Below are 23,288 nucleotides of genomic sequence, written 5' to 3' on the forward strand. Positions count from 1 at the left end.
GTCGGCCAACTGCACTGCCTGCAGCCAAATGGCTGGTTCTTTCTTGAAGAGAGATCCAAGTGGTACACCTCCACAGGGAGAAAACTGAACACCCTCGGGGTCCAGGCTAGGAACAAACCCTCCCACACCAGCTCCAGGAAAAGAGGGTTTATCGGAAGGTCTTGGGATCTCCCAGAGCCCTGGGCGGGAGGAGCTGCAGCCCCAGGGATTCAGAAGGCCAAGCGCTGTGGGCTCTCCCTCTGCCCTCGCGCCTGCCGACGGGGCCCTGTGCTCTCCCTCTCACAGCTCCTCAGCCCAAGGCGTCCCCTGACGTCTCAGCACTGCGCTCGCCATCATGGTGTCTGACCTCATCTTTCCAAGAGAAAATCTGTTGCTAACTTTGCCAAGCCTCAGCTTCCTCATCTGTAAAGTGGGGATGGCAACTGTGAAGGGTAAATGAGACACGTCATGGAAGGCATTTTGGCACAGTGCTTGGTGCTCTGCCAATGCTAAAAACAAAAACAAAACACCCAAACATCTGTCCACCTTGCGGTGGGGATGACCTAAGCTCAGAGATGGGCAGCGGGGGCCTGGCACATAGCAGAGGCTCAGGAAATGCAAGTTCCCTCTTTGCTCAGCTTGTAGGGGCTGGAGAGAAACCAAAGGAAGCAGCCTCAACCCCCAAATTCCCCGGAGCTACAGCTTCCCCTTCCTTGCACTCAAAATGGTTGTTTCAGTTCCCACTTTAATTCCTGTTGAAAAGGAGGTGAGAAGGGGAAGTGGAAAAGAGAAGAGAGATCAGGTTTCCCGGCCTCCCTGTGCCCGCCTCCTGCCAGGTTTGCCTGCTTTCGGGGCCAGCACGATAGTTTAGCTGAGACCGAAACTCCTTCAAGAGGGGTTAGCTCTGCCCCTGCCCACTGTGCTCCGGGCGCTAGGGAGGCACTGGCATCGGGAGCCTGGCCTCAGGGCAGATGCTGCCTGGGTCGGGGTGGGTTGGTGACTGGGGCACAGAGGACATAATGACCCTGTCAGGCAGGTGCAGGACCAGCCCTGTTTGTCAGGCAGAGACCCAAGTTCATGGAGGGTAGGTAGCTCGTGTCGGGTCACACAGCAAGGGTGATGGATCCCAGCCTGCCTGACTCCTCCAGGGAAGGAAGCTGAGTCTTGACCCCTGTCATCCTGTGCCCTTGCAACTGAACTCACAGCTCAGGGGCAGGGCCAGGGGGATTCCAGAGCAGCTTCCCAGCAGGCAGGCAAGCCAAGGCTGGGGCCTCTTCCCCTGTCCAGCTTGGTCTGGGCCGATTCCTGGCTGGCTGGCCGTCTGTGACTCAGGCTTCCAGCTCCTGCCTCTGGTCATCAGGCCTCCTCATCGCTTCCAGATATGAGGGCCTTGGGGTGAGGACAGGAGAGGGGGGCGCCCGCTAAGCCACCTAAAGTTGTCCTGAGGCCATAGGATCCAAGGAGCCCAAGGAGTTTCAGCCCTTATCAGTTCTCCCTTCCGTCTAAACTGAACTGCTTCTTCTGCAGCATACACTGATCCGTGCATTGTTGTCTAAATTATAAAAAGGTTGTCCCTTCGGTGGGAGAGGGACTTCATTTGGTATTTCTGTGGATGGTGTGCATGAAGGGGAAATGGGTGGTGGATATCTGGTGTCAGGGTGACACTCTCAGGGCCACCACCGCAGATAGACAGGGCTCAGCACTGGCTCTGTCATCCTGCCAATGTCCCAGTGGCACTTGTGAGACCTGATGGACCACATGGACCAGACGAGGCTCTGAGAACAGGGCTTGAGCTGATCGAGGAACGATAAGCAGGAGAAAGGCTGGGGGATGGGTCAGGAAGAAGGGAGATTGGGAAGCAGTCCTGGCCTCGTTCAGAGCCAGCCCCGAGGGGAAGCCCCTGCTGAGTGCGGACCTGCCACCCCGCCCAGGTGTGCAGGTGAGGCTGCCCTGTTGGGCAGCCTGCTGGCGCCATCTCATGGCTGTCGCCCTCAGCGCAGGGAAGACACTTCCGTGGGAATCCCCTGAACTTGAAGGGACCATTGGAAAAGGAGGCTATAGAGTCAAGAAAGGCCCTGTTGAAATGCCACCTGGCCCTTCCTCAATCTTAGTTTTTTCACCTGTAAAATGAAAAGAAGAATCTCTCCCCACTCTCACCCTCATAGAACTGCAGATAAAGTATCTGGCACAGGGTAGGCACTTTAGAAATGACACTTGGCTCTGATCGGTATGGCTCAGTTGGTTGGGCATCGTCCCACAAAATGAAATGTCACTGGTTTGATTCCCTCGTCAAGGCACATGCCTGGGTTTCAGGTCTGGCCCCCAGTCTGAGTGTGTGCGAGCAGCAACCAATTGATGTTTCTCTCAGACATTGATGTTTCTCCATCCCTTCCCCTCTCTCTAAAAATGAACAAATAAAATCAGAAAAAAAGAAAGAGAAAAAGGAAGAAAGGAAAGAGGAAAGGGAGGGAAAAGAAATAACACTTGGTGCTGAAGGCCCCGAAAGCAGTGGAGACTGGTGGCTGAGGGCACCCGACATGCAGGCATGGAGGCTGAGCCTGGAATGGGTTCATTCAGTTAACAAATGTTTACTGAGAACCTACTGTGTGTCAGCGCACTTCATATACAAGGTTTCATTTCATTTCATTCCTACACCAGCCTATGTGATAAGTGCCAATGATCATTCTCATTTCACAGACAAGGGCACTATAGGAACGATAGGAAAGGATTATTCTGAGAAAGCGGTGGACAGCGTCTCAGGCCGAGGAAAAAGCTTGTGCATAGGCTTAGAGGCTGGAAAGCCCAGGTGGGGGAGGTTGAGGCTGGGCTCGGGAGCAGGGCACTTGGGCTCTGCTTGGAGGTTTTATGAGAGGCCAGCCCCCTCAGGCCTCCCATTTGGCCTCCTCTTTACGTAACCCATCCTATGCTCTGGCTAATATTTATTCTTCACTTCTCACGCAAGGTAGGCCCATTCCCCACCTCTGTGCCTCCTGCCTGGGATGTCTTTTCACTTTCCAAAGTCCATGTGCCCTTGGCTCTTCAGGGCCTAGCAACAGACATTTCTTCTACAGGAGCCCTTCCAGGTCACTCCAGGTATAGCGATGTCCCCTAACGCCTGAGCTCGCCCCACAGGTGGTAGGCACTAAGTCCCAAGCCCTGCCCTGAGACTGGCATCCCCAGGGACCCCTTGGAACTGCTCCCTTCCTGGGACACACAGTGGCCGCCCCTGGAGGGAGTGACCACTGGAGCTCATCCCAGGAAACCAGGAGATGACTAGCTACTGTACTGAAGGCCAGGCCTCTTTGCCCTTCTGGGTCCCAGCCCAGCTCAAATCAGATCAGGAGGTAGATCCATGCTTTTGACCAGCATAGGCAACTTCCTAGCACCTACGGCACCTGAAAGTGCCGTAGGTGCTCAATTCATGCACAACTGACCAAGTGTTTACCAGTGGTTCAAACCTGAATTTTCTCGCCCTAAACTTTTGGCCCTGACTTGGTTCCTCAATCTGTTTACTTGTAAAATGGGTTTGGGGGCGAGGTCAGTGCTTACACTGTGCAAGGGAAAACGGGTGCTCCTCCCACTGGCAGCTCATCCGCACAACCTGCTGTGGCCAAGATGACCGCCTTCTACTGGGAAGGCCAGGCAGGGAAAGGGGCTGGTCCGGAGTCACACAGTGGGTAGAGGCCCACAGCTCTGCATCCTGGTTTGGTGGTGGGGACAAGCTGGGTGGGGGAACTTCACTCAGGTACGTTCTCAGAGGCATCGGCTCCACCCCCACAACCCTCACCTATCGCTCCCAGTGAGCTCTGGGCCTGCCACGGGGAAGGGGCCCATGACTGCTAAGGGGGAACATGTGGGAATATCTGATAGCACATAGTAGGTTCATAATAAATGTTTTTGGAGAAAAGGAAGAGGGCTAAAAAGGGAGGGAGAGGGTGGCTGAATAAGCGAGTGGATGAGTAGATGACCATACAGAGAGTTGGGCATGTCATCGAATGAGCTATTGGATCAACGGAGAAAGGAGGGATGGAGGGAGGAGTGGGCGACTGGGAAAATGGTTCTGGGTGTTATAACTGAAGGAGGAGCCAGAGGCTCTTCTACCACTAACCTGTCCACTTGACAGGTGAGAAGACTGAGAAGGGGCTGAGGAGCAAGGAAACTGCTGGGTCTATGCAGCTGACCTTAGACCAGCAGCCTCTGGTCCCCCCACTCCCCTTTCCTTCCACCCCCTTATCACCCTCTTTCCTCCGCTGGGGTGGGGGAGGGTTACGGGAAAGAGACCTTTTCTCCGCCTCCCCGCTCCTCAAGGCCCAGTTTCCGCCAGGCCTTGGTGTTAGGGGTATTAGGGCGGGGGTGGCCCCCGCGGGGGCTATTTCAGTCAGAGACAGCGCTGACAGGAAACAGAGGAAGCTGCTGGCCTGATCAGAGGTGTTGCAGCCTGCGCTGAGGGCAGGAGGGTGGGGAACCTCAGGTCTGGCTTCCCCTCATCCCAACACACTAGAGACCACCAAAGGCACTTCAGGGACAGAAGGCTGCAGGTGAGTGTTGGTGTGTCCTGGGGCCGTGGGCCCATGTGGGGTGGGGCTGGGCCTGGACACAAGGGACTGTAATTTTGGGCGGGCAGGCTGGGCTTAGCGCTGACCCAAAGCAGGCCCACAAAGTTGGGGCTGCCCCGAGGAAGGGGCTCCACCCAGCGGGAGGATCAGAAAAGGAAGCAAGATTGGATGCAGAGCTTGATGGTTACTTGGGGTTTTGACAAACAGAGATGGGTCAAATGGCACTTTGTGTGAAGGGGACAGTAAAGATGGGGAGGCTGGAGAGGTAGTCTGGATTTCTGGCAGTCTCAGTCTCTGGAGAACAGTATGATAAGAGAGGAAGGGGCTGAGTGGAAGGACTTGAAGTGCTTCAGACGAGGCGAGGAGGCCTGGCAAAGCTTGATTGTCAGGGCTGGGGTTTGAGCTTTTCCCCAAAGGACAGAGGGATGCAGGGAAGGAGGTGGTCAGAGCCGTCTGTGAGAAAGCCCCCCACCACAGGCAGTGGCGGGAGCCCAGGAAGAGGCTGGGTCTGAGCTGGTCCAGGCCTCAGGTCACAGGACCAGGTGACACCTGTGGGAGCCAGAGGAAGCCAATGCCAGCTGCTGCCTGGAGGCAGGGGCCAAGCAAGCTATGTCTCGGAACCAGCTCCCGCCAGGAACTGGGGGAACAGTCACCCCTCCTATGTCCTCAGAAGGCAGAATGGATGAGGGAGCCAGGTGACACCCAGGCTTGCCTTTTCTGGAGCTGACCTGAAGCCTCGCCCTGGATCCTCTCAGGCAGCTACGCTTCCTGCCAAGAAGACAAACTAACCGGGTGGTGGGGGCAGCGGGGGCAGAAAAAGACTGGAGTCTCCAGTCACCTAAGTCAGGGGCTCTCTCTGGGGTGGTGTCTGAGGGCAACAGGCTTCTCAAAGGAGGGTTCAGGAGTATAGCGCGGTTCTTCCATCAGCTTCCCCCACCTCACCATGACCCTCTGCCCCAGCGGCTCCCCTCCCCTCAGGCCCTGCCTGCTCCACCTCCCTCCCTACCTAGGGACACCCCAGGGGTCCTCACGCCCCTCTCCACCCTGGGAAACTGCTCAAGCATCAGGGTCTTGCTGCATCTTTCATCCTCCTCTGAAAAGTCTCTTCCATCCTATGGCGTGCACTGGTCTCCCCTTTCAGACGACCGCATGTACAGGGAGGGGCAAAAGTAGTTTAACAGTCATTAGTATGGAAAATAATACAATAATTAATAAATAATAATACAAGAGTATTCGCTGTTTACTCCTACGAACCTACTTTGTCCCACCCTGTATATGTGTAAGTTTAGGTAAATGTGAACGTGTACTTCTGTATCTGTAACTGTCTACCTACATCTAATCTATATACTGTGTCCTCCCGCATCCCACCAGGCAGTAAGTACTCATAAGATGCCTAGCAGGTAAAAACCAGAAAACGAATGCATGAATGAAAATATGGCCTGAACAAGTGAATGGAAGAGATGAATGAATAAACTTTCTCTTGCCTGTACTAACCTTGTCTTCCTAACTGCAGTGAGGGTACTGTCAAGCTTCCTCCTTGGCCTCCCCTTGTGCCTAACTGGTCAGCTGGGCACCCAGCACTCCTACCTCATGGGACCACAAAGAATCTTTGGTAACTAAAGGCGCTATGCCATGTGAGATACAGACTAGAGAACCCAAACATCATCATTTTGCAGTTGCCCAGACCTGGAAAAGATATTCTTGTCAAAATGAAATTTTAAGTTGGAAGAAATTAATGTGGGAGTTATGTTTTTCTTTACTTTAACTTTGAAAAATCCCGTAACTTTACTTAGCAAGTATATTCACATTAAGAATAGCTAACATTTGCCCTGTGCCAAACATCGATCCTCACCACCGCCCTATGAGGCAGGTACTATATTACCCCAATTTATAAATGGGGAAATGGAGGCATAGAGGCTCAGTAATGAACCTAAGGCCACACAACTCATATGTGGCAGAGCTCATATTTGAACCTGGTCATCTAGACAAGAGTCTCAACCCTCTGTCACCCTCTGAGTGTATCTGCAGGACCTCATATTTGTTTCTGGACCTCTGTTTCTCCCCTCTGTAAAATAGGAAGAGGGGAGAATTTGACTCACTACCTCAAAGGCTTTGCCTTATGGGTCCATTGGAATTGAGTGGTGAAATCTCTCTGGACACCAGTAAACGTGGAAATGCCAGTTGGGAGGTGAGCATCAAGAAGTCAGATTTATCCCACCTTTGTGCTACTGACTCTCCCAAACCCCAGTCTGAAAAGATGAGTGGAGGGATTAGGTGTAGAATAAAACAGCATGGCATGGCATTTATTAAGCACCTGCTACTTGTCAGGCCTATCATATATTTTACTGAGGAGGATACAGGCCCAGAAAAAGCAAGTGACATGCTCTGGGTTGAACAGCATGGAAGAAGGGAAGCCAGGATTTGAACCAAGAGTAACTGATGCTCTGAAGCTAAGCTAGGAACCTCTACGTTCCCTTTCCAGGTGCTACACTAAGCTGCCTCTTCTGAGACAGGTGGTTGGGCTTGGGCTCCAAGCCAGGCTCCGGCTCTGCCTCTAATTCACTAAGTAAGATTAAGCAGCTACTGTCCTTCACCGTGTCTAGATCGCCGCTGCCGCCCCTCTCCCAGTCTGTAAAGTAAGCTGTTGACGTGGTTGCCCCCTCTGTCGTCTGCCTTCAGGGACGCTGTTTTCACTCTAGCCACCAGAGGGCGCTGTGGCACCAGTGGCTCCGCCAGACCAGCCTTTGTAGCGTTAAATCAAGTGGAAGGAGATTAGGGAACTCCTGAATCTCCTCCTTTCCTCACTTTCCAGATGAGAAAACTGCAGTCAAAAGAAAGACCATGGCTTTGGAAGGTGGAGTCCAGGCTGAGCAGGTAGACGCTGTCCTTGGTCAGCTCACAGTGTGTGGACATTTTGTTCATGTTGATTCATTAAGAGTTACAATGGCCCTCTGTACTCTCAACCTGGGGCTGGGCTCTCAAACACAGAGAGGCACCAGACTTGGCACTTCTCCTCAGGAGGTTCCTGATCTGTGAAGGAGAGACAGACGTGTGGGCCCACCATAACCACAATCTCCAAAGTCCAGGATTCCCCAGCGAAGCCCCGTATAGCATGATTTAGCGCCTCCAGCCTCATGACATCCTGAGAGGTGAGGGGCACTGAACAGGTCAGTGCACCATTCGCCCATTTTTCAGATGGGAACTGAAATAAGAGTCCTTTCAGAAGAGACTCAGAGAAGGTTTATTAGTAGTTCAAGGTCATATAGCCAGTGACTAAGCTGAGATTCAAATCAAAGTCCATCAGTCTCCACTTACAGAGCAGAGACATTTGACTACGGTTTTGAAGGATAAAAAGAAGTTCACCAGGAAGTCTGGGGAGAAATGAATATCATAAAAAGAAAGTGAATTGGATTTCTCCCAAGCTTGAGCTTTACTGCTTTCCAGATTTTTTTTCCTTGAAGTGAGGGCTGTGGGAGGCCTCTGTGGGGTGGCATGAGAGACGGTTCAGATGGGGAAATCAAGGCCCAGAGAGGGACAGGGCAGGGAATGTGGTCACTGACAGGTTGTGTGTTGCTTCCGCAGCCTCTCCAGATGTAGGAAGCCAGTCAGGCAGCCATGGAGTGGCGTAATGGCACAAGCCAGGCTCCGGGCTCACCGCCGACCACCTGCGTCTTCCGAGAGAACTTTAAGCGACTGCTGCTGCCACCTGTGTACTCGCTGGTGCTGGCGGCCGGCCTGCCGCTGAATATCTGTGTCATTGCCCAGATCTGCATGTCCCGCCGGACGCTGACCCGCACGGCTGTGTACACCCTGAACCTGGCGCTGGCTGACCTGCTCTATGCCTGCTCCCTGCCCCTGCTCATCTACAACTACGCCCAAGGTGACCACTGGCCTTTTGGCGACCTCACCTGCCGCCTGGTGCGCTTCCTCTTCTATGCCAACCTACATGGCAGCATCCTCTTCCTCACCTGCATCAGTTTCCAGCGGTACCTGGGCATCTGCCACCCTCTGGCCCCCTGGCACAAGCATGGGGGCCGCCGGGCTGCCTGGCTAGTGTGTGGTATTGTGTGGCTGGTCGTGACAACCCTGTGCCTGCCCACAGCCTTCTTTGCCGCCACAGGCATCCAGCGTAACCGTACTGTCTGTTACGACCTGAGCCCGCCTGCCCTGGCCACCCAGTACTTGCCCTATGGCATGGCCCTCACAGTCATCGGCTTCCTGCTGCCCTTTGTTGCCCTGCTGGTCTGCTACTTCTGCCTGGCCCGCCGTCTGTGCCGCCAGGACTGCCCCACAGGGCCTGTGGCCCAGGAACGGCGTGGCAAGGCAGCCCGCATGGCTGTGGTGGTGGCAGCCGCCTTTGCCATCAGCTTCCTGCCTTTCCACATCACCAAGACAGCTTATCTGGCGGTGCGCTCTACGCCCGGTGTCCCCTGCCCCATTATGGAGGCCTTTGCAGCTGCCTACAAAGGCACACGGCCCTTTGCCAGCGCCAACAGCGTGCTGGATCCCATCCTCTTCTACTTCACCCAGAAGAAGCTCCGCCGGCAGTCACATGAGCTGCTACAGAAACTCACAACCAAGTGGCAGCGACAGGGTCACTGAGTCCACTGGGGCGGGACACGTGGGGCCTGGGCAGCCATAGTGTTTACCATTGTGGCTGGGATACCAGAAGCCTGAAACATGCAGAGAATTAGAGCTTAGCTCAGCTGGACATGGACTGAGGTCCCCCACAGACCCCCAAATCTCACCAACAACTATTTATTGAGCCCTTTCTCTGGACCAGGCCTTGTGGGTACAGAGACAGACGAGCCTGAGCCTTACTCTCCAGAAGGTTCCAGTCAGCCATGGAGAGTTGCGAAAGCCACGTTAAGCTGTTCACAAAAATACAGTGTGACATGTTCTGTAACTGAGGAATGTGCTGCCTGTTTTGGAGTCATGAGAGTGAGGGAAGGTGGGAGGGGGAACTTACAGCTTCTGGGAAGAGGCATTTGAACGGGGTTTTGAGGGATGAATATGAGCTGAGTGTGATGTTCCATTCATTCAGCAAACCTTTACTGGCACCTTGTGTTGGGATCTGGGTTGGTTTGGGGGCTGCAAAAGAACCGGGCCGAGCCCTGCCCCATACAGGTTCCCAACTACTGGAGGTACTGACACAGTAAAGGCTGTGACAGGCGGAGGCATGGCTGCGGGGAAGGAGAGCCCCGAGGATGCCCGTGACCCGTTCCAAGGAGTCAGGAAAGATCTTTCTGAGGAGGACTGGTGGAGGGAGGGAGCATCTGAACCAGATGTTACAGGCTGACGGGAGCTCTGCAAACAGAAGTGGGAAGCATGTTAGAGCATCCTGGACCGGCCCTGTGCTAGGCTCTGTCCTAGAGCAGGTGGCAGAGAGCGGGGGCAGGGGGTGGAGGGCGTGTCCTTCCATGTGTGAAAGCCGAGAAAACAAGAGCTGTCTCATGGCTACTCTCCAGACAACTGAAGGAGTGGAGGCTCAGCAGAAGGAGAAATCAGGGAGTGCTTCTTAGAAGAGGTGGGGCTTGAGGAGGGGTGAAATCCGAAAGGGAGAGAGGAGGAGGCTGCTCCTGGTGAAGGCACTATGCACACGAAACTCAGAGGCAGAGATGCACGGAGCCTGGCCACAAAGTGAGTTTCAGTTAAGCCCAGGAGGTTGGGTGTGTGAGCGGCGGGGTGTCAGGGAAGGAAGCTGAGTGGGACCGGCATTCAATGCCAGGAAGAGCCCCAGACCCCACTCCTTCTCCCCCTGCCTTTTCCAATGCATTCCTTTTAGGCTCAGGGTATCCTCTGTGCCTGGGACACCTCCGCCAGGCCCTCCAAGTTAGGGAAAATAGCCCCTCAACGTTGCTTCATTCTAAAAGAAGTCAGCAGCTTGAGGCAACTCAGAGTCACCCCAGGACCATCAGGAGGCTGCTATATGGGGGTCCCGTGGTCAAGACCTGCTGACCAGTCTCAAGGCAGACTGCTCCTGCTGGGTTCCTCTCTCCCGCCCTCTCAGCTCCGTCACCCGGCGGGCACCTGGAAGGCCGTCTGGAGGCCATCTCCTACAGAGGCGTCTCACACACTTGAACCTTAAAAACCCTTGGAAAGCCATCCTCACTGAAGGTCCCAAAGAGGCAGCAAAGGGGAGCTATAGCAGGCAAGGCCCTTCCCAGTCCTCTCCTGCCCTCCCCCTGCGCACCTCTCCTCTCAGCCACACCCCTGCAGATCCCCATCCCCTCTGCTCCTCTTCCTCGGCCCTCCTCTGCCGCCCCAGCCCCGTGCCCCTCATTTCCCCTCTAGGCCTGTCCCTTCCTGGGAAACAATCTGGCCTGCCCTTGGCTGCTGGTGTGCCACACAGACCCTGTTCAGGACAGAACCAGCATGGCAAAGTCTTCCTTTTTAGAAGGTAGAGGGAGGAGAGGCTAGGGCTGAGGGACGGGGCAGGGAGGGGAAGGGCTGTATAATTGACTCAGTGTTTCCCGTTTAGCCCTGCCTAATCTCCCAGGCTGCTGGGCGACAGGCGCATTCAGAGAAGGGCTCTGGCGGACCGGACCGGTGGCGTTACACTCCACAGGGATGCCGGAGGCGTGCTTGCCGCTGGTGGAGGAAGTGGGAAAACCAGGTCCGCCCTCGTGGGGAATCTATTACAAGTGCCCTTGCTGGAGAGACGGACAATTTGGACAGAAGGAATTCTGATTCTTTGGGCCACAGTGAGACAGACATGTGGGGATGTCAGAAGACAGAAGCTTGTTCTTATTCCCTATAGGAAGCCAAGCTATGCCCACCAGTACAGACATTACCCACCTTACAACTTGTTCCAAGCCTTGAGGCCAGACTCTTCGGTCACCTGTGAAGGAGGAGTGGGGGGAAGGGGGAGGGCCTCTCTCCACAGCCCGGGCTGAGGCCCTGTAAAGACCCAAATGACTGTCCCTGCAGGCCACCAAGAAGAGTGGAAACTGTGGGCCACAGGTCACTTCCATCGCCATCTCCCCTGAGTGAGACAGGCCAGCTAGAGAGAAAAGGCCCCAGCGCCAGACCCCCTGGGTGCACCTCCTGGCTCTACCGTTTACTAGCAGTGTTGTTCTGCACAAGTTATTTAACTTCTTTGTGCCTTAACTTCTCTAACTGTAAAAAAGGAAAATAATGAAACCTATCTTGTAAAGTTGTGAGGATTAAATTGCTTAATGGGTGCAAAGCACTTAAAGCATAGTAGGCATGCAATGAATGTTACTCTTATAATGACTCTGTCTTTTTGGCACACAAGTTCCTCCAGGGTCTCTCTCTAGCAACAATCATAGGAGGTTTCTAAACAAGGGACTTTAAGCAGGGGATTGCAACAATTTGTCTTTCTCCTTTACCTGGGAAGCAGCTAGCCTCTTACGAAAAAACAAAAACTCAGCACACTTTTTGAAAAACAAGAGCCACCAGCCCTGGCTGCTGTGACTCAGTGGACTGAGTGCCGGCCTGGGAACCAAAGGGTCACTGGTGCGACTCGCAGCCTAGGGCACAAGCCTGGGTTGCGGGCCAGGTCCCCAGTAGGGGGCGTGAGAAAGGCAACCACACATTGATGTTTCTCTCCGTCGCTTTCTCTCCCTCTCTTCCCCTCTCTAAAAAATAAATAAAATCTTAAAAACAAAGAAACAAACAAAAAACACAAGGGCCATAATCCATGAACCCAAGCTGTTCCTATAAAGAAAAAACCACTTATTACATTCTGGTACCAGGGATTCTAAGCACCGTTTAAGGGGCTTGAATCCCTTTTCTTGTCTCTCCTTTTCTTTTTCATCCTCTCCAGCCGCCTTCTCCCTCCGCAGTTTAACCCAGGGCACACCCAGCGACGGGGTCGGAGCGGGGGGCTTACCCGAGGATGCCTGCTTGCTGAGGTGGGGAAGAGGGAACACAGACAGCGGTGCCGGGGTGGAGTACGGTGAAGGGCCATTAAGGTTCAGAGGGGTCCAAGGTGGTTTCCGCATGAGTTGGGAAAGACTTCCCAGGGGATGGAGCCATGCAGTGGGGTCTTAAAGGATGGATGTAATTAGCCTGAGGGCAAGGGTGTTCTTGGTAGAGATAACAGCACAAGCAAAGGCATGGAGGCTGTTGCATGAAGCACAGGAAGGGTTGTGGCCTGGAACGAGGCTGGCTAGAGACTCGGAAAGCACTGGGGAGCCACAGTGACAGCAGTGACCGCTGGCTGGACTCTGCAGGTTCCAGGCTCCATGCAGTTGTGCTGTACATACATCTTCTCGTTTAATCCTTATAATGCCTCCTATTACAGGTGAGGAAACTGAGGCCCAGGTGTGGGAACTGATGTGCCAAGCTCACACGGCCTTTCTCTAAGCCAGATATTAGATCCCTCCTGTCTTAGCCCCACTGGCTTCCCTTCCTACACCTGCCTTCCAGGGGCGCCCTGCCCCACCCAGTCCCAGTAACTGGGGACCCCCTAGCTGTGATAGAGACAGCTGTGACAACCACAATAACAGTTCTCTTTGGCTGGGCACATGGCCTCCAAGGATGAAAACTCCATTTCCCAGTCTCTCTTGCAGCTGGGTATGGCCAGGACTTAGTCCTGGCCAATGGGATGCAAGCGAAGTGTCCTAAGGCAGTTGAACATGGGAGGAGGGAATGCCCTTTAGAGATAGATGGTGTCTGTTCTCTGCCTCCCCTCCCTTCTTGTTGCTCACAACAGGAAGGTGACAGCGGGAGCACCATCTTGGACCAGGAGGGCAAGGGTGCCTTCTGTGGTTGGTGGAACCGAAAGCTGAAATCAGCTTGGCCCTCTGACCATTCCAGTTTGGAAACACCCAAATCTAGATTTTTGCATGAGGGATAAGGATCTATCTTTTTTAAGCCCCGTTTTTTGTTTTTGTTTTTTTTTCGTCTTTGTTACCCTCAGCCCCTTTACTCAGGTCCATCCTGAGGTGGTAGACCTGGGTGGGAGCTAGGAGTCCACAGGGTCTGGTGACATCCAGGAAGGCTTTTTGGAAAAGGTGCAAAGCCTGGGGAGTGGTCACCCCACTTTTGGCTGGAATCTGAGAGGGTGGATGGGCTTTTGAAGGGAGAGTAAGAAGAGGGGGTATCCTGGATAGAGTCCTGGAACAACATTAGGGGGTTGGGGAGGAGGAGGAGCAGCCAGAGAGATGAAGGTAGAGCCCGGGGGTCTCTGAGTGATGGTGACATGATGAAGCAGTGAAGCTGGGTGGCAGAGGGAGGGGCTAGAGGTAGGAAGTGAAGGTGATGAGTGGGGAAGTAAAGAGAGGAAGGTTCTGAGGGAGGCCAGGCTCGGGGAAGGCAGGAGTCAGGGAGACAGGGTCAAGATGGGGGAGCCAGAGAGTCAGGAAGCAGGGTTTGATTGCGGGAGATTTCTATTCAAAGTAGGAAAAGCCCAAGAGCACTGGATCTGTCCTAGCAATGTCCGTCCTCCCTCATTCATTTGTTTAACAAACATTCTCTGCTCCTCAGAGACGGTGCTGGGAGCACTGAGGCAGCTCAGACCCAGACTCTACCCACAGAAGGAATCCAGGGGGCTGGGGATGCAGACAAGGAAACAGACGGTTCATCCAGTAAACATTTATTGAGCATGTACTGTATGCCAGGCATTACACTGGCAGTGGGTCCCTGCCCTCAGGGAGCTCCCAGTCTGATGGAGAACGACAGTAAGGAAATAAACACCTACACAGCTGGATCATTACAGTCAGAGAGGAGAGTTCAGAGAAACATACAGAGGGCCAGGGGCAAAGAAGTTCTCACTAGGGAGACAGTAAGCTCATGGAATGGTCAGGAGAAGCTGGGGACCATGGGGGCCCTGACCCAGCTCGAGGGGCAGAAAAGGTTTCTTGGCTGAGGCCCACTGGCCTCAGAAGGCACTAGCTCAGCACAGAAGGACTGTTACTAACTCTGTGACTTTGAACAAGCCCCTTCACTTCTCTGAGCCTCTGTTCCCTTATCTGTAAAATAGCAATAATACTATCAGCTCTCCCTAAGCCACCAGGGGTACTGAGTATGGAAAAGTTAGGGCAAAATTTTCACAAAGTACAAGAAAGTATTATAATCCAACAGAAGAATGGACAAGAGGCACAAATAGGTACTTCACAGAAAATACACATAATCAAAAAACAGAAAAGATACTCAGTTCTAGCTTGACAATGCCTACTCATGGTGAGTAGCTACATGGCCCACTGGCCCGAGCACTTCTGTAAATGGGCACCTGGCATGTGCACAATGCTCTAAGCAGCACTGTGAACATTCAACTGTCCATGCACTGGAGAGAGGATGAATACACTGTGCAACAGTCACACATTGGAATACTGCACGCAGCCGGAATGCACTATACTGACATACAACGATATGGATAAATCTTAGCAGTATAATATTAAGTAAAAAGAAATCCCAAGAATTACATTCAGCAAGCTGCTCTATTTGTAAACTTCAAAACAACTAAAATTAAAATACATGCTCTAAAGAAATACACAGATGAGGTAAAACTACACGAAAAGGGAGTGCTGGACACAGGAGGCGATGGTTATCCTGGAGGGTGGGGCAGCAGGGGAATGGGCGGTGGGGGACTATGCAAGGAGATGTAGGACATTGTAAAGGTCCTAGTTGTTTTGTTCTTTTGGTGGGAGTCAATTAAATAATAGGTGGGAATGTGTCATGCACAAAAGGTTATAAATAATCCAATTCTGTGTACTTGAGGTCTAATTATACAGGAAAGGAACAGGACGATCTCAGGTCATTTCTATTTGACTTTGGAATGGAGTCAGGAGCCAGAGTTCCTTCCTGGAGCTCATTGCTTCTTGGAGTCCTCCGACTCCTCATCTCTCTCCCCCTGAAGTACCCGAGGCCGAACACTGGGCGTGACTTTGACCATCACCACCTTCCCAACTTGATTTCTCCAAGGGACTCAACAGCTCTGATGTCGCTGGACGGACTCCTGGGGTAGATGGGTTGTTTTCACTCCCCTTTCACAGGTGAGGAGCCTGAGGCCCAAACATCTGTAAGGGTGACTGCATTGGGCCCGCTCTAGCCTCCCAGCACAGTGTTCTTCTCTCCATCCTGATGCCCAATGCTCCCAGCCCCCTCTTAGATGAGGCTTTTGAGTTCTAAAAACACCCAGGGACCTCTGTGCCAGGAAGATGACTTTGTCTCATCCTGAATCAGAAGGGGAGGACGCCTGAGGTTCTGCAAGCAGCCAGGCCAGTCTCGGCAGGCGCTCCCCATTGGTGGAAGTCCAGCCTAGATCCTTAATCGCCCCTCTTCCCCACCAAGGGGATTCCTGATCCAAAGCTGTCCCCCCACAACCAGTTCTCAGAGCCAAGCTGCAAGATGCTGGGAGCCTGTGACCTGAGCCTCCACTTGTCTTCATCAGTTTGTTCATCTGTGAATGGGAAGAAGAACTTCTGTATCCCAGAAGTGACGTGAAGACAAAATATGATAGAGTGTGAAAGAGTTTGGAGCAGTACAGATTTCAGGTGGTAAAGGACATCATTATTGGAAGAGAGCAGTGACTCCGGGGAAGAAGCTCCCCCCTCCACTATGCTCCGACTGCCCCAAAGAGTAGAAAGAAAACTGGGAGACCAGAGTTTGACTTCAAATAGCATCAGAGAGAAGCACCCTTGGGAAGCCTAGACCCATTCCTCATTTTTCAGATGAGGCAGCTGAGGCCCAGAGAAGTGCAGGAATTTACCCAAGGTCACACAGCCAGGCAAGGGCAAAGAGGCCCTAGGCCAGGCAAGGCTCTCTTGCCATCAGTTTCCCAGTGAAGACAGAAAAACGTGCAGGCTCCCTCAAGGCAGGGCTGAGAAAAAGTTGAGGGACTTACAGGAAGGAGGCTGGTCTCAACTCAAAAGGGAAGAGCTTTCTTTCTACAGCAATTTCCCACAACCCAAGGGAAGCAGCAGGCAGGGCCCAGGATCCTGGCTGGGCCCTCCTTCTCTCCTGCGGTAGTCAAGCAATCCCTCAGTGTCTGCCACCCTGCCCTTTGCCCATTCCTCCCCCTCTCATCTGGACAAGGGCCTCCTGGTCCCAGGGTCTCCCATCTTAGGCCAAGCTGGTCTCTCGGGTTGAGAGGACCAGAAGAATACTCTGTTCCTGGGGAGGGTGAGCCCAGGCCCAAGGAGGAGGAGGCTGCTAGAAGCTCAAAGGAGAGAGAATCCCCTTTTTCATCAGGAAGCTGGGACCGGGAAAGCTATCCTCAGGTGTCTGAAGCTCCTGAAGACTGAATTTGAGTCATAGCAGGAGCTACCATTTCCTGACTTTAACTGGTCAAAGTTACTTCTCCTTCATGACCCATAGAAGGGCAATAATATCTACCTCCAAGGGTGGTTCAAGGGCTAAATAAAACAAATGAAATAATATTACCGATACATCCAAGGCACTCCATAAATCCCCATTTCGTTCATTCAGATGTAGAGTAGCTGTCATACATTTAAGCTGGGCCAGGAAGATAAATGGGATGTAGCAGAGGCAGGTGGGGGAGGGGAAGGCCCCAGTATCCGCTACAATGCGGGACTTGCCAGACAAGTCTCGGGGCAGATACCTGGGGGCAGAAGTAGGAGTGGAGTCAAGGGCTGGATCAGCTAGAAGCTCAGCTAGAAGCCGAGGGGGCGGCGGGAGCGATCCACGTTATCCCTTTCAGGAGGGTGGAGCAGCGGCAGGTAGGAGTGTAAGTTTGGCAGTGGAAAGTCGAGGGAGTTCCTATCGAAGCTCCTTTTGTATGCTCCTTTTGCACTTCCGGGAAGGGATTAATTTTAAAGAGGCTCCTGGAGGGACTAGGAAACGACTGAAAGGAAGTAAAGGAAGTAGTCTTTCCAACCCTCCGGTTTTTTGGTGGTGGGTGCTGTTTTACCTGTCCAGGATTCGGAGGGGGTGGGGGACAAACGCGGCCGGTAGAGGGCGCAAGAGTCACGTAACCTGGAGCACAGGAGAGGGAGGCCCGGCGTCCGGCGAGCCGCCGAAACTGTGAGGACGGGGGCGTGGCCACAGGGGTGAGGCTTCTGGAGCGGCGTGGGACGGGTTGCAGGACCATCGGAGCTGGACTGACCAGAGGTGGGAGGGGCGGGGCGTTTAGTGTCGCAAGGGGCTGGACAGGGTCGCAGTCACTGCGGGACTCTCCGAGGTCTGAGTAAAGGGCGTGGCCTGGGCCGGGTGAGGAGGTGAGGCAGGGAGTGGCAGAAGCCCGAGTACGCCCGCGGTGCCCACTGCTCCCCCTGGTGGCGAGTCCTGCCGCTTTCCCGTCTGGGAGAGTCGTGTACCTGAGTATAGGTGTGTACGAGTTTGTGGGTCCGAGGTTGCCATGTTGGTGCCCTGGGCAGGAGGTGTTCCCGCACGAAAGCGGCTGAACAGCAGTAGGTACGCCGCCCTGGCTGTATGTCCGCGGAGCTGACCACACTCAGAGCTTGCGTGTGTCGGAGTGAGTCCTTTGCGGGTAGCTCGGGCCCTGACGGTCGCTTCGGTCTACATGTGCTCAAGCAGTCTAGTTTCTACTTCGGCTCCTCCCCAATTCCCTCCCCCTACTCCTGATTCCCAGCCTAGCGCGCGCGCGGGGAGCCCACCCCCTCTTTGGGGCTCGAGGCCCCGCCCTCCGCCCCCTTTCCTCTGCCACAAAGTTTATTTGCAACAAAAGGGAGCGAGGATCGAGCAGCCAGGAGGGAGGGAACAGGAGCTGGAGCGGGAGCGCGAGGGGCGGGAGGCAGGGACCCGGCTGGCAGGCGCAGAGTTGAGGAAGGGATCCGGACCGGGCCAGGCCTCGCGCTATGCTCCGAGTCGCACCGGCCGAGGTGGGGGCTAGGCCTGGGGGCCGGCACTGAGGCGGGAGGGGCCGCGCGGGATGGAGCCGAAGCCGCCCGCGGCCGCAGAAACTTGAGCCACAGCAGATAAAGCTCTGCTCTGGTCTCTCCGTCCTCTTCCCGAAAACTCCCGCGACTGCGGCTGCAGGACCCAGGCCTTCGGATCTCGGCAGCAAGCACTCCTTCGGGGCGGGGACGAAGGGGGGGTTGGCCGCGGCTCCCGAGGCCAGCCCCCCCGGAGTGAGTGCCGCCACCATGGCGGACGGGGCGCCCCGGCCCCCGCTGTATCGCAGCGTCTCGTTCAAGCTGCTGGAGCGTTGGAGCGGCGGACCCGGGCCGAGAGAAGGGGCCGCGGACACTCCTGGTCTGCGGCGCCGCGCCTCGTGCCGGCCGGCCGCAGCCGTTCCGGGCCAGCCCTCCCGGCGCGTGTCCAAGCTGGCGTCGGGGCCCCCGGCCGCCCCCGCGCAGCCGCGCCCGCTCCGCAGTCTCTCGCCGTCGGTGCGCCAGCTCTCCCGGCGCTTCGACGCGCAGCGGCCGGACGATTCCGCTGGGGCCCGGGACGGGGGCGTCTCCCCCGGGGCCGCCGAAGAAAAGACCGAGGGCGCAACGCGCGGGGCTTGGCCTAGCGTCACCGAGATGCGCAAGCTCTTCGGTGGCCCTGGCTCCAGGCGGCCCAGTGCCGACTCGGAGGCCTCGGGGACGCCCAGCCCCGACAGTGCCGCGTGGGAACCCCCGGCCCGGGAACCCCGACAGCCACCGACGCCACCTCCTCGGACGTGCTTCCCCCTGGCAGGCCTGCGTTCGGCGCGGCCACTGCCTGGCCCAGGGATCGAGGGGAGGAGGCGGCGGCAGCAGCAGCAGGAGCGGGCGCAGCGTCCGGCGGATGGTTTACATTCTTGGCATAGCTTCTCCCAACCGCAGGCCGGGGCCCGGGCCTCCTGCTCCTCCTCCTCCTCCATCGCCTCCTATCCTGTCAGCCACAGCCGGGCTGCCAGCTCCAGCGAGGAGGAAGAGGAGGGCCCGCCACCGCTGCCGCCTGGGGCGCAGAGTCCGGCCTACCACGGAGGCCTCTCCTCGGGCAGTGAAGAGGACCAAGATGGTGAGGGCGGCCACTGCTGGAGAGGGAGGCCGGGGCCCAGGCCCGGAAGCTCCCTCTTGGATAAGGATTGCAGGCCAGACAGTTACGGGTTAAATCTGAGCGGCATGGACCCGGCCGGAGGAGCCAGGAGCCCGGAGCCCCCAATATCTCCAAGAGTCCCTAGTGAGGAAGGACCCCGGGAGTGGAGTACTGGTTCACCTCCCTGTGTGCCAGGTCCCCAGGAGGGACTTAGGCCCTTATCGGACACTGTGGGAGGAGCTTTTCGAGTGGCCAAGGTGAGCTTTCCTGCGTACTTGGCCAGCCCATCAGGCTCCTGTGGTAGCAGCCGTTATTCGAGCACGGAGACCCTCAAGGATGAGGACCTGTGGGCTAGCCGGGGTTCTGGGAGCTGGGGTGTGTATCGTTCCCCTAGCTTTGGAGCTGGAGAAGGGCTCCTCCTGAGGCCCCAGGCTCGAACCCGCACCAAGGGACCTGTGGGGACCTCGAGGGCTTTGAGGGATGGAGGACTGGAGTTGGACAAGAGCCGGCAGCGGAAGTCTCTGTCAAATCCAGACATTGCCTCCGAGACCCTGACGCTGCTCAGTTTCCTGCGCTCAGACTTTTCAGAGCTGAAAGTCCGAAAGCCTGGTGGGCGCCCAGGGGACGTTGGGAGTGGGCCCTTAGATGGCAGAGACTCACCATCAGCAGGTGGCCTGGTGGGGCAACTTGGGTCCATGCCCCCCTCAGCCCCAGCAGCACCTGGCACACGCCCCACACTCAAGGACTTGACAGCCACCCTTCGGAGGACAAAGTCATTCACCTGCTCTGAGAAGCCCATGGCCCGTCGCATACCCCGCACCAGTGCCCTGAAGCCCAGCTCCTCTGAGCTCCTGCTGGCAGGCCCAGGTGCCGAGGAGGACCCACTGCCCCTCGTTGTTCAGGATCAGTATGTGCAAGAGGCCCGTCAGGTTTTTGAGAAGATCCAGCGTATGGGCGCCCAGCAGGATGATGGAAGTGATATTCCCCCTGGGAGCACTGAGTGGGCAGGGGACGTGACCCGAGGGCAGCGGTCCCAAGAGGAGCTCTCTGGCCCTGAATCCAGTCTGACAGATGAGGGCATTGGGACAGACCCTGAGCCTCCTCTTTCAGCCTTTTGTAGCCTGGGCACCACGGGGGTATGGCGGCCCCTTAATTCATCTTCAGCCCAGACCACCCAACTCCCTGGGGCTGAAGACAGTCTAGGAGGGTGGTCCCTGGTGTCCCCTGATACCCCTCCCACACCAGGTGCCCTCCGCAGGAGACGCAAAATCCCGCCTTCAGGCCCTGGTGGGACTGAACTGAGCAATGGGGAGGCAGGTGAGGCCTACCGGTCTCTAAGTGACCCAATTCCACAGCGCCACCGGGCCGCCACCTCTGAGGAACCCTCTGGGTTCTCCGTGGATAGCAACCTCCTGGGTTCACTGAGCCCCAAAACAGGGCTTCCAGCAGCTCCAACTGTGGATGAGGGCTTGACCAGCGGCCACAGTGACTGGTCTGTGGGCAGTGAGGAGAGCAAGGGATACCAGGAGGTCATTCAGAGCATTGTTCAGGAGCCTGGTGCCTTGGGGTGTGTGGTGGATGACAGGGTTGCTGGCAAAGCTCCCAAGAAGAAATCTCTGAGTGACCCCAGCCGCCGTGGGGAGCTAGCAGGGCCTGGATTTGAGGGCCCTGGGGGTGAGCCGATCCGAGAGGTTGAGCCCCTGCTACCTCCATCCAGCAGTGAGCCCATTCTTGCAGAGCGACAGGCAGAACCAGAAGAGCCAAGTCCTGCCACAGGCCGGGCACAGTCTGAGAGGGCCCTACCTGAGGCCCCGCCTGCCTCCCCCACTGCCCACCGGGACTTCCACCTTGACCCTAAACTGGCAGATGTTCTGTCCCCACGGCTCATGCGCCGTGGTTCCAAGAAGCGCCCAGCCCGGAGCAGTCATCAGGAGCTACAGAGAGAGGAGGGCAATCAGGAACAGACTGGCAGCCTGTCTCAGGCCCGGGTCCCCTCCAAACATGTTCGCCATGCCAGCGTGCCTGCCACCTTCACACCTATCGTGGTGCCTGAGCCGTCAACTTCCGTTGGCCCGCCGGTGGCCGTACCAGAGCCTATGGGCTTTCCTGCCCGAGCCCACCCCACATTGCAGGCACCATCCCTTGAGGATGTCACCAAGCGGTACATGCTGACCCTTCACTCTGGCGAGGTGCCTGCCCCAGCGTCAGTGCCAGTGGATATGCCATGCCTGACTCCAGTGGTTGCACCGCCCTCTGCCGAGGCCAAGCCCCCGGAGGCAGCCCGGGCTCCAGATGAGCCTGCCCCAACCAGCAAGTGCTGCAGCAAGCCGCAGGTGGTGAGTCCTTCGTGGGGGGCCGTGACTCAGGGTGGGGCTGAGGGAAGGCCATGGGCACCGACTTCAGCAGGAGCATCTTGAGGTGCTCATTGGGCAGGTACCCAGGTCTGAGGGTGCATCCCTGGTCCTGGAAGTGCCCTAGCAGTTTTAGGAGTGTTAATGGCAGAGGGCTTTTATCTGTTCAGGCCCCAGAGGCTTCAGGCTTCTGCAAGTGCTAACGGTCAAAAGTTGTTAACCTACTCAGAGGTTCTCTGGGTGATAATTACACGGGGTTTTAATCTTGTCCTTTAGTTGTTTCTCAGGGATTGTCTTTAGAGATTCCTGTCTGGTTCTTTGTTTTAAATATACAAGGAGATGGGAGAGTCATGGAACTTTCTAGAGAGCCTTACGGTCCTATTAGCCAGACCCTTTGTAGGATATTTGGGCTTGGGGTGTCCCACAGTTGACATAGGTTTGCCCTTCCTCATGTGGCTTTTCTGTGACAGATCAAAATGTGCGTCTGTACCTGGGCCTGGGAAAATTGGAGAGGTGCAAGCTATTACGTTATGGAGCGACAGAAAGGGCTCCATTAAGTACACCGATGGTCCTGGCCTTTCCCAGTGACCTAGCCTCCCCATTGGAAAATCAGGGGGGTTGTGGGCGATGTTGTTCCTATGTCTCAGGCTAGTGATGCCAAATTTGAGGGGAGTCTGTGGATTGTAGTCGGGGCACTCTTGGGGCCTGAGGTCTACCAGAGCCTCTTCTGATTAAAATGGGGGCCTCTCAGGGAGAGCAGAGTCAGGGAGGAGGTTGCTGGAGCTCAGCAGACCGCAGCCATGAGGGATGGAGAGCGGTTCTAGGCCCCACAGATAGTGTTGCCTCGGCGGGTCAGGGCAGAGGTTCTGGTCCCTCATCCTGCTGCTTGCATCTTCTCCCCACCCCACCTCCTTCCTGGTGACTCTGAGATGCTTCCTCCTTCCTCTGCCAGCCCCTAGGCCCTGCGGATGCTCTCCCCGAGGCCTCCACGTCTGCCCTCTGGCTTCAGGCGTCCTTGGAGTTGCGGCTGTGGGTTCAGATGGGTTCCAGGCACTTCATGCCCTAGCGTCCGATTGGAAGCAGGATTGGAGGCTCTGGGTTCTGGTCCTGTCACAGGGATGGCCCCGGGTTATTTGCTCTATAACCTGCACTCCCACTGTGTTCCCTGCTGGGGTGAGGAGCCTGGAAACCCTAAACCCTGGACTAATTTGGTCACTCCCATTCTCAGCGCTCTCAGTTCCCTCTGAATTCTCTCTCTTTGTTTTTCTCCTCTGGTCTTTAGTTGCCCCGGTTCTGGCTCTGGTGTCTCCCACAGAGGCCACCTAGTCAGCAGGCAGGGAATGGGGCCTGTCCTTCCTTCTGAGGCTTCCTCCGGTGCCTCCAACCTCACTGCCTCCAACCTCACTGCCCATTGTCTTTGGAACATGGGGGTGCAGGAGGGTGAGAGCAAGGCAGCTTCTGCCAGGGGCCCCTCCCCAGCTGCCTCTCCTATGTAATTATCTTCTCT

At 55.7% G+C, this 23,288-nt stretch overlaps 2 protein-coding genes across 2 annotated transcripts in view; both read left to right on the forward strand.

The window, feature by feature from the left end:
• The first annotated feature begins 8,135 nt into the window (after nt 1–8,135).
• On the forward strand, nt 8,136–9,331 carry P2RY6 (pyrimidinergic receptor P2Y6). The gene has a single exon (XM_054576140.1). The coding sequence runs from the start codon at nt 8,151–8,153 to the stop codon at nt 9,135–9,137; it is 987 nt and encodes a 328-aa protein (XP_054432115.1). The 5' UTR covers nt 8,136–8,150; the 3' UTR covers nt 9,138–9,331.
• A 9,055-nt stretch (nt 9,332–18,386) lies between these two features.
• Nucleotides 18,387–23,288, forward strand: part of ARHGEF17 (Rho guanine nucleotide exchange factor 17) — a 55,581-nt gene continuing 50,679 nt past the window's right edge. Inside the window, exon 1 of the mRNA XM_054576243.1 lies at nt 18,387–21,766. Within this exon, the coding sequence (XP_054432218.1) occupies nt 18,569–21,766 (3,198 nt within the window). The 5' untranslated portion in view covers nt 18,387–18,568. The remainder of the gene's footprint in view (nt 21,767–23,288) is intronic.

The sequence above is a fragment of the Pteronotus mesoamericanus genome, unplaced genomic scaffold, assembly GCF_021234165.1.
Source record: "Pteronotus mesoamericanus isolate MK-2021 breed Mesoamerican mustached bat unplaced genomic scaffold, CSHL_Meso_final contig_33, whole genome shotgun sequence".
In the NCBI taxonomy this organism is placed as follows: domain Eukaryota; kingdom Metazoa; phylum Chordata; class Mammalia; order Chiroptera; family Mormoopidae; genus Pteronotus; species Pteronotus mesoamericanus.